The 18,332-nt window shown below is 35.8% G+C and overlaps 1 protein-coding gene across 2 annotated transcripts in view; it reads left to right on the top strand.

Annotated features, from left to right (window-relative positions):
- The window catches only part of QKI (QKI, KH domain containing, RNA binding), a 144,887-nt gene that overhangs the window by 64,409 nt on the left and 62,146 nt on the right, over window positions 1–18,332 (top strand). For both annotated transcript variants that reach the window (XM_014950607.1, XM_014950608.1), the window contains exon 4: window positions 9,597–9,647. In XM_014950607.1, the coding sequence (XP_014806093.1) occupies window positions 9,597–9,647 (51 nt within the window). The remainder of the gene's footprint in view (window positions 1–9,596; window positions 9,648–18,332) is intronic.

The following is an 18,332-nucleotide window of genomic DNA, read 5'->3' as shown; positions in this document are numbered from 1 at the left end:
GCTTGCTTTTAGGGAATCTTTTTTCTTCTCCTGGTAGCTGTGATTTTGTGATCACTTAGAGAAACAACTGACCAACCCCTGCCCTGTCCTGTTTTGTTCCTGCTTCTTTAGAATTTTGCAAGAGCAAGCTTTCAAACTGTCAATATTATGATTACCGTAGTTGTGGGTAGTAGTATTTTATCGACTAGTCCATCTAATATTGCAGTAGTTCTGCTTTTCTTGGGTCTTCAGAGCTGCTGCCAAACATCCTTTCCCACCATTTTAACCTGTGATCAGTGGATCTCTGAAACAGTGGGCTGCTTATAGAGGCCTCTTGAAATGTGTCACAAAGAACTAAGCTCATATATATGATCTAGATGCATGAAATTGTAAGTCTGCACTTCTAATAGAATGTGGTGGTGGGCCCTCAAAAAAGGTGGGCGGGGGGGAGGCTATTCTTGCCGAAATTATTCTAGCCACATGGTTTCATAGTGACTTTCTTTACATGAGCATATTTTCAATATACAACAAAAAAATTATTGATACTCAATAATTCTACATTTTTAGCTGTGAAATGTATTACCAACATAGTATCATTAAATATAGAAACTAATGAGTTTTTGGTAGTTTGAAGATGCAGTGAACATAGGTATTGATAATAACAGCAGTGGGAAGAGTGCCCAAAGAATATGGTACTTATTTCCAACTTAGTTAACCACTATCATGTATATATTAAATTAATTGTAAGATCATTTTCATTCCCTGATGAGCTGTGTTCTGGGTAATGTGCACTCCTATATTTGCTTCTAAAACCCTGATAAATGCAATCTGTTGGAATGTTTTTAAGACAATAGCTATTTAATGAATAGCTTGTGTGTACAGGAGAAAAGAATAAGCTTGATTGCTTACAATCTGACATTTGGAAAAGCATTTTTTTAGATCTCTTGTATTTGCATATATAATTGCTATGTAATCAAAACTAAGTGAACTGTAGCTACTTGAAACCAAAAAATGAAAGGCAATCATCTTTACAGGGGGAAATATCCCACTCATATGCAAGCCTGTCTGAATATTAGAATTATATTCTTCTTGTGTTTAATTATAGGTGTCTGACTGAGCAGTAAATTTATGCCTGTGTATTAAAGGAGTGAATGTGACCCTGAAACATCAGCTTTCCTTTGTTGAAGCAAAGCATTGGCATTGAGAGAACTTAACAGTGTTGTGTATTTTGGTGATAAGGGATTGTGCCAGAATAGCTGTTAATTACCTGCTTTGTTTGATATGGAAAGTAGTGGTTCCGCACTTTTCTTCCCACCAGTGACAGTACTCAATTAAAACTTGTATTAAACAGTGATAATGCCCTCGTTTATCTGGTGAAGAAGACGTGAGGTGAAGAAAATTAACAAGATTTTTTCAGCTGTTTGGAGGCCGCTTTGTTTTATTCCATGAACCTAGTGACAGTAAAAAAAATCTGAGTTTTGTCTTTTTGGTGTGTGGTGGGCTTTTGTGTGGTTTTTTTTGTTGTTGTTGTTTTGGTTTAGGTTTTTTTTATTCTTTATGACTATTAAATCTTGCTCTTTGCTAATACTGGCTACAGTAGAAGTTAAAAAAATCCTTGACTGTAATGTGGAGGTTATAAATTTGGAAGACCCTTGCCCTATCCTGTTCCATGTCATTCCTCTCTGTGAAGAGTCTGTTGCAAGGGTCACTATTTCACTGTTTTATGAAATTTTATTGCGTTGCTTGCATGTTAGAAAAGGAGGTGTTTTAAAAATTAAATTTATTGCCTGAGCTTTTCTATTCCGAGTATTTGAAGCATATTTTCTGTTGTAATTGTTTTTCTAAGATTCTGTTAATACTTGTTACTTTATAAAGAAATGTCCTCGGATCTGATTTTGCAAAATTCTGTTACCAGCTTAGTATTTTCCGCTTAGATTTCTTAAGTATGTGACAAAACTGAATGCAGTGTTTTTCATGGGAGCCCCTCAGTCTGAGATTGGATTCTCTAACTAGCAGCTCTCTTTTGCATATCTAAACAGAAATAACAAGAAGGGGAGTAAGGCAAGGAGGTTAAAGTAGAAGAAAGTCTTGATAATCGGTGTGAATCTTTGTCTCCTTCAGGTAGCAATGCTGAAGAATACTCTAAAATTGAAAATGTACAAAATACATCAGTAGACAATATGAAAGTGTATAGAATTGCCACTGTGGCAGTTAAATGCTTTTTATTTTGTTCATCCAAAGAAATTAAGGTTTAGTTGCTTTACTTAACAAAGTTTGGAAGGTCTGTGTTCAACAAGCTTGAACAGCTTTATTCTGGAGTGAAAGCTGCATGTTTGATGCTAGAGTAATTTGGCCAAAAATGTGAACCAGTAAGTGAAAAGGAGTAATTACTGTAACAACTTTAAAACATGTACGTGAAATTCTTTTGAAGATCTCAGTGAATATGGCAATGCATGGTAATTCAGCTAGAACTTCAGAGCTTCAGCTCTTAGGTGAATAGAGGTCACATGCAGAAAGTAAGGTTGGTTGCCTTCATTAATTAGGCACAATTAATAAGTTTGTTTAGAAGGCATATTGCACATACTGAATGGTTAGCAGTACTGACTAGTCTTAGATACAATCTTAGAATTATATGCACACATACAAAAAAACCCAAACCCAAAACATAGCAGATGAAACAATACCTTAAAAGGCTTTGTAAGGTGTGGAAAACTTGAAAGATACTCTTTTTTTTTTTTTTTTTTGAAAACCTAAACATTGTCATTGTTAAAGAGCAGAAAGCTAGCTTTTATGTGGGACTTTGTAATCTCACAGAACATCACCAAACTGCAGTGAAAAGTCAGTTTAAAAAAAGTTTTAATTGTGTGAATCTATCATGGTTTACGGAAAGAAAAATGTAGAAAGAAAACTGTTAGATGAGATCTCATAAATGTGATGTTTTTGAAGCAGAATGCTGTTGAAGTAAATGCTTTTCTGGGCATATTAAGTGACCTATTTAATGAGATTATTTAATTGCATATAATTATTGGTACATTTTCACGTAAGTATTGATTACATTTTCTTTAGATAATTCATAAAGTCAATAAATGTAAACTTGTTCCTACTCACCACACTATTTCCCTTTCATGCAAAGTAAACAGTGATAAGCATTAAATAAAAATTTGATAAGGTGTTTTATGATCTGGCATTTTGAAGTGGAATGATCTCTGCTTCTATAAGTGTTTTCTAGTTTTCTTTTTCTGCACTTTAAGAAAAAAAGTGGATTGTGAATTTGTGATGCATTTAGATTAGTGGAATTATTTCATGGCATAGCAGTACTGCAATACAGAATTAGTATAACTCTGTTAGGTCATCCATGTAGGATTAGGTTCTGCAGTGATTAGATAGCTTCCTATGGTCAGACATGCCCATTGAATAGTCATTTCACTTTATAGGTGAGTGTTCCAACTCACACTGTCCAACCACAGAGTTTGTCTAGTATCAGAGCTAGTTTGTTGAGACTTCCCTAAACTATCGTGTATTTAGTATAAAATCCCAACTTCATCTGAAGTTGAGGACTATGTTCTTCTGGAACAAAGTCTTAAATGGATATAGTGTATGTTTTATTCTCTGTAAAGCAAAGATAATGAGCCTATCAGATTTTTCAGTTTAAATTGTTCTGATTAGACTTGACTTCGGTCACTTGAAAATAATTTACTAACATTTTATGAGCATTTTCTTTATTATGCATTTCATTTAGATTTTTGAGAAACTATTTAATGTGTTTTCTTTTAGAGAAATTTCCTATTTCCATATACAAAATTTAAAAGTTTTGTGATACTCAGGTTTGAATCGATATTACTCTTATTGTCACATAAGCTCTACATGCAGATCTTGCAGAGTGGAAAATTTCTGTGTTGAAATTATTTGTAGTGTTAAAATGTGGAAAAGGAAAGGAATTTTTTCTCCTTCAGCAATTGCCTTTCCTAGACCCTTTTTGCATGAACAGGCTTTCCCTTATGTTCTTTACTATTCGTCTAGGACTCGCAGTCACTTTTGGGGGGAATTTCAGTATATCTGATTGTGCCCTAGAGTGAGGTTCTTAAGTCTAAGACTGAATGAAAATATTTTTTTTTCTGGTCTAACTTTCTTTTTTTTTTTTCTCATTTGAAAAATGCCAGCTGGAATGAACAAATCAGGTAATTTTCTGCACTCACCCCATCGACAGTTTTTCTTGAATTTCATTTTTAAGTTGGACAAAAGTGTTGTGTTAAGTCATACGCTTGTTTAAATACCAAAAGCTTGATATCTTGATAACCTTTAGAAAAAGCCCTCAAATTTCTTCTACTGAAGAAGCCATAGGACATGAAAAATCTAGAAGCTGAGAGTTGGCTTTCAGGTCTCCAAACAGTCCTCCAGAAGACTCTGTTTGTTAAGCATTCTGGTTACAAGGTTTATATAACACCTGAGGAAAATTCAGACCCCTTGTCTCCTCCCATAATCTGAGTTGATGGTAGTTGTCATTTGAAATATATTTACACGTGCTAAACATGCTTTTGTCTCTCTGATGAAAGCAGTACTGCTGAAAGCACGTCATAAAACTTGTTTTTATTGCAGAGGTAGACAATGAATCATAATTTCCAGCAGGCTCAGATCCTGCCAATGTAGGATCAGCAACTAAAACACTGAAAATGTAAACAATGATTTATTTGTGGTTGGGACCTATAGAGCATGTCTCACATTTGTACTTCTACCTTTTAGCTGCATAACAGTGTACTTCCATGCATCTGGTATTTGAAGTATTCTCTCTACTGAGGTTGTTCTGAGCACAGCTACACTAGATTTTGAAGTAGCTAGTAGTGATATTGATGTTATTTATCCCCTCTCTCCCTTTTCATAGCTGTTTGGACAGTTGAAAGGAGAATAGGGTTCTCTAAGGGGTAAAAATTCAAAATCTACAGTGAATGAAAGTAAGGAGAATTTACCATGTAGCCCTTGGAGTGTCCGTGCCTCAAAGCTAAGAATTATTTTTTTTAATCAGATTTTGAGTGATTCAGAATTCTCTTCAAGAAAATGTGAAGAATACATCTAAAAACAAACTTATAATTCCGTGTATTAGCAGAGTCAAGTTACAATGACCTTGGGTACACTCTAAACTAATCTGTAATGATTACTGTCAGAGCAATTCTTTTTCTGTTTAAAAGTAATGGCCTATGATATATTGGAGGCCAGATTAAATCATCCTGACTATTCCTTCTGGTCAAAGTCTCTGAAATTGGAAAAAAATGACTTGGAGTTAAACTGTGTATAAAAAGAGAGATAATGGTAAGATGTAGTGAATAAAATTTCACTATAGTATACTGGAACATTTAATTTTATAAATTTTGTAAGTTTTCTAGAAATCACAAAAACTTTCATTATCCCTATATATATATTTATATATATATATAGTGTGTGTATGCTACTGAATTATGTAACAATTCTACAATCTGGTTGAATTTAAGGTTGGGTTTTTTTCCTCATATCTGGTTTTGTGCATCATGGACTTCATACATATATTCCTATATGCTAAAATGAAAATAGTTTATTGGTGAGGATCAAGCTAAAATTTTCAGGCTCTGGTATTGTTTCGCTACATGTAATCTCAGGGACCTCAGATTTTAATTCTGTAGGGTTTGGTTTTTTTGTATATAAAGAACTACTACTTTGGTCAGACTGTGAATAGAGCACTATAGTAGCCAGTGCCTCATCCTGAATTCAAGAAGAGTATTTGGGAACCAAGTTTTAATGATTAGAGTACTCAGCATTTGCTGTGTGTCTTGTTACTGGCCTTAATTTAACTTAGAAAATCTTGTTAGTTTAAAAAGGCTTAGCAGATTTTTTTGAGATTTGTTTGTCTTAAGAAAAGTAGTAAAGTCTGTTCACTTGTGTGACAAATTTGAGACTGTCCTCAAGGATTTTTAAAGAGAAAAAAGGAAGCGAGGCATGATCTCACTAATAGGCAACAGGACATGAAATTCTGCAGCAAGTGTGATGAGATGAACAAGATCAGGCCTGAGAGATCAGGAGGAAACTGAGAACAAGTTGTTAAGTCTCCACAAAATAGGGACAACAGTAGGAGAAGGGTTTTTTTTTTCCCTAAATTTACTCATAAACACTGATTTATCTGTGATTTTTACAAATACATTTTCTATGATGATAAACAGCTTCTTGATTTCTGCACCTGAGAAGAGTAACTTTCATATCTACCATTTCTTAGCTAACATGGTTGTCTCCAGACCACCAAAAAAAATGCTGATTCCCATACAGAAGGGAAACATTTGAAATCAAAAATGAAAAGCTCAGTATGGAGCTGTGTACTAGTTATTTCTGTGCCTGGAGTTTCAGATGTTACATGCTTATTCAGAGTTACTTCAGCTGCTCTTTGGACTCTCAGTGATTATATACAATGCAAACTTTATTTCTGAGTTTAATTCTTTATTTTCTTAGTGCCTTAGTGGGGTACATCTTACTAACCCTACTTACTTAACCTACCTTAATCTTACTAAACCTACCTACTAACCCTACCTAATCATTATGGGTGAAACAGGGAAGTTATGGAGGCTATACTGATTATGCTTGGCTTGAACTGAACAACTGCACTGAAAATTTGTTTTCTACTCTTTTTTTCCACTCTTGTTGAGTATTATTGTAGTTTGTTAACTAGTTAAATTATGCTTTACTAACAGAGGAAAAAAACCCTATCAGCAATTTTTTCTGGTAGTTTTTTCTGACTTTTCTGAGCACTTTTTATTGAAGGTGCCTTTTGCTGTGAAACTGTTGGTTTTTCAGCAAGAACATTGAATATATGGTCTAGGCATTGTTTCTAGGGATAATTTCTTTCAGATTACTGTATGTTACTGTGGAAAATATTGTGGAGAATGGCATTGAAACTGGTAGTTGGGATATTTTGATTTAATTCTCTGTTCTTTTCAATAGTCTTCTAGTCGCTTCTTCTTTACTGTAACATTTAAATGCGATGTAATGCTTTGTATGAAATACCTACATAGGTAGGAGGTAAGAGTGGCATGGGTAGGATGTGTTCCATAGTAAAAAGGGTATTAAAAACATTGATTTAAAAAAAGGTAAGACATGTTTGTGTCATTGGTATGTTTGGTAGTCTTAATTTGACACAATATATACACTTTTGTTGAAGAGGGTGGTATAATGGGTATTGAAATAACCACGGATGTCCTTAAAACAGACTTTAATTCAAAGGGTCTTTACTTACATTTTTGTCAAATTATGCAGGATTGAAGAGGCTCGCACACTCTTAAGCAGAGTAATGCCTGAGCTCTGTAGTTAATCATATTAGTAGTCCTCAAAGGACAAAATCTTCTTGCTATCACAAATTATTGAAGGTTTTCTGTGAGTGGTATGGTGCTATGTTTGGATTGATCTAACAGTCACTTCCCCTTAAAAGCCTTAGGACATCTGTATCTACTGTTTCATCTGTATCCTCAGGAGTCAATTGGGCTTGTGACTTTCTTCAGTTGCCCTCTGTACAATTGTCTAAGCAGCAGGGGCAGCTCAGGGGAGGTAGCAGTTTGAACCACTATTTTCCATGATAGCTGGTTGTTAAATAAACTTAAGTTGCAGAGTTAAACTTCACCTTCATGTTCCACGATATGAGATATGAGTGTCTGCATTAAAATGGTTTTAACTCCTAGTTTGCTTTTTCTATTTATTTCCTCCAGTAAAGTAAGAAATTTTGATGGAAAGGATTCTTCTTCAACAGAAAGGAGAAAACAGTGCAACTTTGTGGATTTTTTCTTTACAGCTTTGAAACAATCTTGTGTATGATCCCAGAATCTCGATTTTCTTAATTTTGACTTATTGAAAATCAAGTATTAGAAAATATTTTAAAGAAAGATGAAACTTCTTGGGTGTTGTTTTTTTTTTATTCCAATATCTGCTTATCGTTCATCTGTAGAAGGAAAAAAACAACCTACCACCAAACACCCCACTGCCCAAACTAACAAACCTCGACCCAAAAAAACCCCAAAACAAGAAAAACCCAAATCAAAACAACCCACCTTTGAATTCCAGCACTGGAGCATTTAACTCAATGCTAGCACTGTTGGTGCGTGCTGCTTGTTGCTACTGGAGAAGTAATAATATACTTGTTGGTAATACAGAGAGTGCTAAGTTGGGGAATAGATATAGGGTAAAGATGCTCAGGTCTTTGGCCTACTCTTATGCAGAATTCACATTATCTGAGTAAGTTGCTTAAGCCAGTGCTGTCCCTGAAAGAAGTACTTACTAACTGTGCCTTGTGTCACCAGGTGTTGCTATCTGAGTATAACAAGATAAAATACTTTTTTTTTGTCAGAGGAGTGTGTTGAGGCTGTCTAATGCTCGTTTAGCATTTCAGCGAGATCACATTCTATGTATGTAATGTGATCCATGAAGAACTTTAGCCTGTTCACTTATTGACTTAACTTAAAACATTGACTACAACCCTGTACTGGTTGAGCAGTTTGTAATAAAAAAATTTAAGATAACTTATCATAGTAGTGTTTTAAATGTGTACTTTAATGTACTTTGGATATGTTTTTCTTATTTTTAGGCATCTTGCTTTTTTTTTTTTTGATAATTGCATGTTTTTCATAAGCAGCATTTTTAACTTCTGTATTTACCAAAAAATTTGAACTTTAGTCTTTCATATATTGTAATTAGGTAGTTGAAGTGTGAGCGGAAGGAATAGGGAAGGGGCTTTAAACCATTTTTTGAATGGGTTGTGTGAGCTATTACAGTTCCCCCAACAATAACACATTATTTAAAATAAGCTATTCCTCTCTGTTCATAAGCTGTCCTCTTTGCTCATCTGGTATGAATTTGGCTTTTAATTATTTTTTTTAATTGGCGTCATGCTATTAGATGAGATGTTTTAGGAAAATCATTGCAGCAGCTTTTACATTCTGATAACTGCATCACTATAGTGTACATTCAAACCATAGTAGAGGCATGTTAGTAATGGAAGAGAAAGTCATGTTTGTCTCCCTTTTACAGCTAGCCAGCTCATGGGTTTTTCACTCCTTTCTCATTTGCAATAGAACTTCTAAAAATTGTTTGTCTACTTCCTTGCTGTTTTGAAACCTAAAGAGTCCCTGAAAAGGACTTGAGGTTTTTTCCAGTAGCTTTTTATCTTAAAATTTTAAAATACAACCTCAATCAAATTTCTAACTGATATTTTATCTCTCTTTTTTTTTTTTTTATGATGTGTAATGTTAATTTTCGAAACTGTGTGCAAATCACCAGTAGTGATAGTGCAGGAATACTTAACTCTAGAAAGTGATTTTGTGTTGTTCATTATTCAAATGAACGAGAACTTGAAGGAGGTGGGGATAAGGAGAAGAAAATTGACTTTTTTTTTTTTCTTTTTTCTGTGACTTAGCTTCTGTTGATTCTTGCATTGTTTTCCCTTAACTATGTTGTCTTATAGTTCCTTGGGATATCAATTCCAAGTGTAAACAAGAAGGAATAAATTGTGTCCATCGCAGGATAAAAGAAAAACCCTATTCCAACTCTTCATGCCTCTCTTAAACATCTTAAAGAAGCAAAATAGGGCACAAGCCCAATTTTTTTTTGCTTTTCAGGTCTCCTTTAAGAGCAGAGACAACCATGATCCAGCAGTTTTGGAGGTAGAGGCAAGTAAATGTTTTACTACTTGTAAACATTCCAATAATTTTTTGCAAATCACATATTTGCAAAATACAGTTAAGCTTTTATTGCTTATTGACAGGCTTCACATCAGTTACACCCTGTTTCAATACCTAATTGGTGCAAAATATACAAGTTTAACATTAGTAAGGTTTTTGTGATAATAGTTGTTGAAGTTTTTTCTTTTGAACCTATCTTCAAAATGTAAATAGTGTTGAGTGGTTCATCATAGTGATTTTCTTCTTAAAAGAAAAAAAAGAAGTAGCTAATATTTGCTACCTCCAACTGCTGGTGTTCAAATCAGCTCTTTGTCATTCTCAGTAAGGAAAATTCAACAATATGTACTAGGTCTAAACCTGTAATTATTTCTATGCTGGGGACATTTCTGAGCGCTCATGTTGAGTTTCTCCTGAAGGTATCACTGTGTTCTTAAATAAGTATTTTTACTCTTTTCTGAAGACTATATTGTAGGTACAGGAAGGAACTATCCATCTGTATTGCTGAAGGTTTAAAAATCATCAGCCTCTGAGTGCTGCTACTCATTAGGAAATTTGACTCCTTCAGGTATCTCGTGTTGCAGTTCCAGGGCTGCTCTTAAAACAATTTAAGTCAACACTTGCTGTTCAGGTACCTCTTGCTCAGCCATGGCTAGGTAGGCTTTCTTCCTTCCTTGTGACAGTTACTGGTGATATAAATTACTATGACGACCTGCTTCAGTGCTAAGCCAGCAGGAAACTTAAGCTGGAAATCTCCTGTTGCTTTTGAGAACCATTAACTGGATCACAGGCACTTCAGTATGTCAAGGTGGGACTGGCAGCACCAATTTAGACTAGTTTAAACTGTTGTGAGGCTATGGGTTTTAAGCAAAGTGATCGTTCTGGAATTAGCTGAAATGGATGACCATGTCTTCCTGATATGCTGTGGAGATTATTCTTTTTACATCTTCAGATGATAAATGCAAGGTCCCCAACATGTTTTTTAGACACAAAATATGGAGTATGCAGGCTTGAAATAGCTGTTCTCTCTAGCACTAATGAACTTTTTGCTGTGTTTAATCTTCTTCCTTAAGGATGCAGACATTTGAAACAGACCAGATTATTTTGACTGTGATTGATGCTAGATGGGTGCTAACTGAGAACTAGGAACAGTACACTTGGGTTTTAATTCTTTGAAATGCTAGAGCTGTTTCCTGAGAAGGGCTGAATTGTTCATTGTTTTTGGCGTCCTTCTGCTGTTTGAAAGTAGTAAGGTTTATTTGTGACACATCTGGATGAATTCCTAAGTTGTAATACAGTGCAAAGATTAAAATGTAATAGCAAATACTACAATTGTAACTTGGAGAATATTCATGACAAGTAGCGTGCTGACACTTAATTCGTACCACATTTCTTTGAATGCTTTGTAAGGAACATTGTTCAAACCTCTTCGGTTAGGAAACGAGTTTTTGAGGGTTTTTTTGACCTTCCTTTTCCTTATCGTCAATAAAAAGAGACAATTTGCATTGCTTCATAACAATGTAGGAAGACATGTATTTGAGACAGTTTTGCTCAACTTTTCTTTAGGCAGGTGAGGAGAAATGTGCCATTCCATGTTAGAGGGTTACAGTGGGGACAGGAAAGAAGCCAGATTTTGGTCAACTAGTGTGACAATAGTTCAGTGGGCTAAAAAATTGTGCTAGTTAATAAGACGTACTGACCCAAATTAATACCTGTGCCAGTATGAGAAGGGACACTGTTGAAAAAGCAGAACTTGCAATTTTGCATAATTAAATAAATCTTAATTTTTCACATTGCAGTGACTTGCAATCGAGCTGTGATAATTGGGTTAATTGTAGGGTTTTTTTAGTTTGTGCACTGAGTTTTACTCAAAATCTTGCAAATGAAAATGTCATCAGATTCACTATTTGATGAGTTGAAGTTTTTTTAAAAAATTAATTTCCTTTAGTGAATGTTTTTGTACATTTTACCAAAATTTGTGGGATTCAAAAAGTTGATGTGAAACTGGATGTCTTTTTGCAAGGATGATGATGTCCCCTAAACAGCAGTTGTAGAACTGCTAGTTGACTGGTTGCAGATTTAGACATTCTTTGCTAAGACCAGTATACATGTATGCAATGTAAGTATTGTGATATTTGGCTTTGAATTAAAATTATGAATAGCTTTCAGTTTCTTTTGTGTTTATGTAATCGTCAAGGGGTTTATTACACTTTATTTTCAAGTTTAAAAAGCAGTTCGAAATAGTTTTTCATAATTACTCCTTTAAAGAAATGTTATTTCAACAATTTCACTTAAAATTACTTTTTTCTATTAAATGTTTTCATAAGGTTTTTATTTTAAATATGTTGCATGCATACTGTATAAGGAACTGACGGTAGTGTATAGTATTTTAAATGAACTGAAAAATTCATAGTTTTCAGCTCATTAAGTCTAGAATAAAGAATTCCAGACCCTGACCTTAAGGACACATTCAGTGAAGGGCCAGAGAGCTCTCTGTAAAAGCCACCAGAGAGTACTGATGGCTTGCAATGTCCTAATTCCTGTGAATCATTATATCATCATACTGCTGAAGGGAGCTACCCACTGGCTTACTGATGTTTTGGAGTTTTTTTAATCACTGGATTGATGTCATCTTAGAGGTAAGGGGGAGGGATGCTGATCCTGAAGATCCATCATCTCTGTACTGCGGGAAAGGCTTCCCTAATATGTTATCAGTGATATTCTCAAGAGCCATTTAATATCATTGCAGAGCTGATGCTCAGCTATGCAGTCTTTAGCTGGCATGACATTTTAATCTAGCCTTGAAAACACGTGCCACATGCTGGATACCCCTCATTCTGCAGTCATTATAGTCAATAGAGTTGTTGCATGAAATCGGTCATAAGGAAGGTTTGGAACAGCGGTTGCACTTTGGGTTATCTAGGTGGTGGCTTGGGTGCGTCAAATCCCATATAATTGTAGCAAAGATTTGAGGCAACTGCTGCAATAAAACAATGTAATTGCAGATTGTGGGCAACGTTCCAGTCATAAATACATGGAAAGTTTGTGTGCTGAGATAATTTGAGGCAGTAGTTTTGAATTCTTTCAAGAATTCAACTTCAGTTCATTAGCTAGTATTTATTGTCAGTTCTGTACTCAGTGACAAATTTGGGGGAGTTTTCTGTATTCTTTATGACAAAATTTTGTTTTATTTTTAAAGTAGAAGTTAGTTTTATTTAATTTGCACTAGTATCTTGCCTGTTACTTTCTGTTTGTCTTGAACTGTTGTCTGGGTTATTTCTTTAGAAATAAAATTGTTTTGTAATTCTTGCAACTTAATAAATATGGAAAGAACGGAACTATTTCAGGAGGGAGCAAAATTATGAAAACCCCAAAATAAAAAAAATATATCCTTGTGTAATCACCGTAAGATTAAATTATTGTGGTTTTGGAGTAAACTAGTGTTGTTTTAATAGATGAGCAAAAAAATAAGAGAATGGAGATAAAACATAAGGCTAGACTGTTATTATTAAATGTCTTAAAATCTGACAGTCTTTAAAGTAGTGCTATATAAAATGCTGTAGAAAAGCTATATTGTTTATTCCACTCAGTACTGTCCTACTGGTTGTGGGTCACCATTGAAGAAAAAGTCGATTTAATCATGGACAACAACATACTACACTATTATTTACGCACTGCTTAGGAGTATTACTATAGCATGAATCCAAAGCAGACAACACTAAATTCTCATAGCCTATTCCTCAAAACAACAATAAAATAAATTAAAAAAAAAAAAAAAAGATGGGAAAACCAAACAAAAAATGCCCTCAGCAAACCTGTATGAGTGGAGACTCGGCCTGCATAAAAACATTGCAGTTAACTGGTGAGCTTTCTAGCTATGGAGTAAATCAGTTAGTATATGGATTAGAGTGGCCCTGAAATTTACCTCGTCAGTTGTTTCCACCTGGTGAAGAACCTCTTACCCCGTCTGGACAGCACAGTATATTTAGTGACATGCTGTGAACTTATGCCACTTGTAACTTAGTGTCTGTTTAATGACAATATTCTGTGGAAAATGAGTTTGTTACATTAGTCAATGAATTTGGCTGTTTATCTTCTCCAAAAGACTCATGGATTGTAGAGGTGGCCACTATTTAGAGCAGAGCAAGCCACCATCTAAGCAGTGGGATAAGAACCACGGACACTCATCGGCTTAACAGTATCAGCTCACTAAGATAAAGCCCTTCCGTAATAGAGTTTCACGAGGCCTGCTGACTGCAGAATTAACTTTGAGCATCATTTCTGGTCTCATTACTCTCTAATCCAAAATGCAAGGCATCCTTCTGATGCTTCTGTAAATCTGAAAATTCCAGAAGTTAGAACTGTGGGAGAAATCACTGTGTAAAGAAATGAGAGAGCGAATAACTGAGTGACATATTAATTATATAATTCGTTAGTGGAAAGCACTCCTAAGCTATTACAAAAGCTTTTTTTTTTTAAAAAAAAAGAAAAGAAAAGAAAAAAGCCTTATGTAATAGAGCAGTATTAGTGCTGCTGTATGATGAGCAGGGAAACAGGGCCACTGAAACCTAGCTGGTTTTCTGGGAAATTACATATTTTTAAGAGTGTTGAGATTACAAATTCAAATTAAAAGATGCTAGAAGTAAGGTTGCTGATTACAACTCTTTTGTATAAATGAACTTTCCTTGGAGTTAATCACTGTGCTGTTACAGACTAGGTGTTTTTTCTTTACCACGCTCTTATTTAATAAATGGGTTCATTTCTCAGGTAAGCAACTGAGATATAACATCTGAAGTGGAAAGTGTTGATTGCTTTGCACGCCTAACTTGGGGAGAGTGGAAGCTGAGCTTTCAGAATACTTAACTTTCAAATAGCAATTTATGTATCCTAGGAATCAGTGCCCCATCCCTGGAAATGTGCCGGATAGGGCTTTGAGCATCCTGGTCAAGTGGGAGGTGTCCCTGCCCATGGCAGGGAGGTTGAAACTTGATGATCTTCAAGGTCCCTTCCAACTCTAACCATTCTATGTGTAAAACTACATTTGACATGAGTGGCACTGCTAGGTGCCCAGCATGCCTGCAGAGTGGCAAGTCCTGCAGTGGGAGCGTGGGGCTGCGGCGCTCTCAGCCCCTCGGAGTGTCTGGGGGTGTCGGGGCTGGCTGTGCAGCCCGCTGGAGGGGTGACTGACAGCCGGCAGCTTCCCACAAAGGGATGTGCCTCTGCCCTCCCTTGTGCTCCGTCTGCTGCTTGTGGGATGTGTCACCCAGCCAGTTCAGCTTGCTAAACAGGCAAAACCTAATCTGACAGCAGTGCTTTGCTGCTGTCTTAAACTGGCCCTTCTAGAGCCAGTTTAAGTGAGAGCTGTTGCTGGTGCAAAGAAGAGAGAAGCAGAAGGGAATGGAGCCACTTGTTTTGGTGGGAGTGAGCAGTCACCATTTCAGCTCTGAGATTGAACTGAAGTCTACAGAAGAAAAGCTTCTATACAAGAAAACTCCAGATAGTTCTGACTTTTGATTTGGGAGAGTTTCTTTCTCTGAGGTGACACTGAACATCAGTTTTCTAATTATAAGCACAGACATTGTGTCTAAAGCTGGCAACATTCATTTAAGCAACCACTTATGAAAAAGTTTGCTTTATGTTTAGTGCTATGTTTTCCTGTTGTCATAAGAGGTGATTTGAATCTAGTTATTCAGGATAGCATTTAGCTGCCTAGGCACTTGAATCTTCTTGCAGTCTCTGCAGTCCTACGGGAAGCAGGAGTGACTCACACACCTTCCCTTCATTATGCATCTTTGAGGAAATCTTCAAGGCAGATTCATCCCAAGGACTGAAATAAGAAAGGGGAAATAAAAAAATTAGGTATAATCATATAAATGCTGATGCCCTGTTTTTCATTAGGGTCAGGACTCCACAAAGCCTATGCATGAGATCTGTTATAACATTGATTATTCCTCCCACCTCTGTTTTTTGCAGTCGGACTGTGCATGGTCTTGTCAAAACTCACAGTTATCACTAACTTACACATTTATCCAGAACAGAAAGAGCCATTCCCAAGCAGTGTATTTCCATACAGGCTTTGAGCTAAAGCTCTGGTATTGCAGCTGTGTCAGCCTGGCCTTAGCAGCAAGAACAGCTTCGTGTTTCTGTGCATGGCCTCTTTCCTGCATTTTGCTGCGTTCTTGTAGCCCAGCAGTAAAGTACTATTGGCAAAGTGTCACTGTGTCAAGTATTAAAGTTACTCGCCTTCCTCTACCCTTTCCCCTCCCCAACCTGCCTCTGAACCAATCTAAAAAAAACAGAGGTGATGAATGTTTGTTTTCTCTCTTAAGTTTTTAAACTTCACTGAGCAAAAACCAGTTTCTGTGTGTCTTGGGAAGTTATTTGAAGCTTAACTGCTACCTAGGTATGTTTGGTTTGAGTCACAAGTCTTTTACTTTTGTTGCTTTGACAGATAGTAAAAACCTAAAGATCACAGTGTCCTAAAATAAAGCTAACAACATATTACTATAAAAATATTTTGGTTTACAAGTCATGTGATTTTAAAGAAACAGTAATAACTTCATATTCTTAAGCAAAGATGATTCACCTTTTTTTGTGCATATGAAGAGAACTATGAACTTGTTCTTTTTTATTTTAGTTGGTTTGGGGGGAAGGAATAGGGAAGAGTTTTCCTTTTGATTTTCTTAAATTTAGCTGGTGGTTCTATGCAGACTTTTAGAAGTATCTGAAGCTCATCTACATTTTTTCTCTTTGTATTTCTTTTTCCTCCTTTTCTTTAACAGTGCTGTAAATTCAGCCTGAAGTTAAAAAAAGCAACAAACAAACAAAAAACCCCAAGCCACGGTCATTTCTTCCTAATTATATTAAAAAAACAAAACAAAACAAACCACAAATTATGTGTGAATTAATGTAGCTTTGTTTGTTTTTTAGACTTTACATGTAAATGAGTGAAAACTGCTGGAATCCGTGCTTAGATTAAGCAGGAATAGCACCTGAAGAAAAGTGTGGTTTTATTCTCTTGTTTCTTGACCGTCACGGTTTGTTCAACATCACTTGTACGTGGAGCTATCATAGAGGAGTCAGAGCACAGGTGTTTTAGGGTGAGTTTAGCTGAGAAATGGATCCATTTGACAGTGAGCTCAAATGGTAGAGGAGGGGAGTGTTCGTGCATTGACCAGATTTGCTGTGCAAAGCAGCAATCAAATCTAAGCAAGGCAGAGAGGAAATAAAACACAGATTAGAGAAATAAAAGCAGTTGAAATTCAGTCAAGACAGATGCCACAATTATCTGGGGTAGTTACAGTTGATGAAAGTTACATGATAGTACTTCAAAAGAGGAAAGAAAATGTTTCAAAAAGTGTAAAATTATACAACCAGCCTAAACGCTGATCATGTTCTCCACTGAATACAAAAACATCATTTATGTTTTTTACTTTTACAAGTGCTGGTGACTAATACTGCATTGATTGCAGTGTTCAAAACTCAATATGCTGTAAATGGTAGTCCAAATTGCAGTCAGGAACAGTGTTTGGGGGTTGGTGTTTTTCGTTTTGGTTTGGTTTTTTTAACTATTAAAAAAAAATCTCTGGAGAAGTATTTGAGACTACTATACTGTGTAGACTTACAAGACCGAGAAACCAATGAATGGACGCTTTTGTTGCTTTAATACAGTTGAGGAGCAGTGGTAGCAATTTTAAACAATAGAGTAAGTATTCAGAAATGTGAAACCACCATGTAGGTATTTCTCATAAGTTCCCAAATCATTAAATCACAGGCTCCGATGATGATTTCCATCTTTTGTGTTCATTGCACAGATGAAAGTGAAAGTTTTTTATGAATGGAAAAAGGAAAAACTAAGGGACTTACCTTGAAGCTGGAAATAAAGGTTCTCCTCAAAGGGCTATTTATACGTTTTTCACAGTCATCCACAACTGCAAAAACCCTCCAGTCCCAAGTAAAAGAACAGGAACCCACCTCCTTGTGAGGTCCTTTATCATAGGGCTAGAGCTGCCTCCAGCACTTGATGCTGTTATTTTTATTTTTTATTTCTCCTCCCTTCCTGGGAGGATGATCTGCCATCTTAAAAAGCGAAGTAGAAAGTGCCTTGTTCTGCCTTTCTTTGGCCTGATGTTAGGGCACTCCTTGGAACATCAGTGTGGTGATACTGATGCATTTAGGATCCTGATTGTATTTTCCTGGACCATTGTACCAGCTGCTGGACCTTTACTTTGCAACTTCTTTCTTAAGCAACTTTCTTGAAGTTGTCATGCCTTGAGTTAGTTTTGGAAAGTACATTAGATTAGATCCTTTTGGATGTCAACACTTTCCAACTCTCCTGGTTTGAGAATCCCAGATGAAAATCAGGCATCAGACTTTCAGTTTAATTAAGACTATTTTGTCTTTTAGCACATAATTTAGCTGAGTTGTAGACACCTTGGTAAGTTTTTGGGTAGAATACAGAGGCATGTGTTAGCAAGGCTATTATCTTGGTGTATTAGTCTTCCTCCTGGGTAGAAATATAATGATAAATTAAAATACATTACAACTAGAATACTGCGTAAGTGAAAACTAATATATACAGAAGAACCTTTATGTACTTAAAAGAATAAATTAAATAGCATTGCATAGTAAAATATGACAGTATTGACATGTTAATTCTACCTTAAGAAACACCTT

The sequence above is a fragment of the Calidris pugnax genome, unplaced genomic scaffold, assembly GCF_001431845.1.
Source record: "Calidris pugnax isolate Ruff unplaced genomic scaffold, ASM143184v1 scaffold24, whole genome shotgun sequence".
Taxonomy (NCBI): domain Eukaryota; kingdom Metazoa; phylum Chordata; class Aves; order Charadriiformes; family Scolopacidae; genus Calidris; species Calidris pugnax.
The sequence above is the reverse complement of the archived record's forward strand: the minus strand, read 5'-3'. Positions and strand labels throughout refer to the sequence as shown.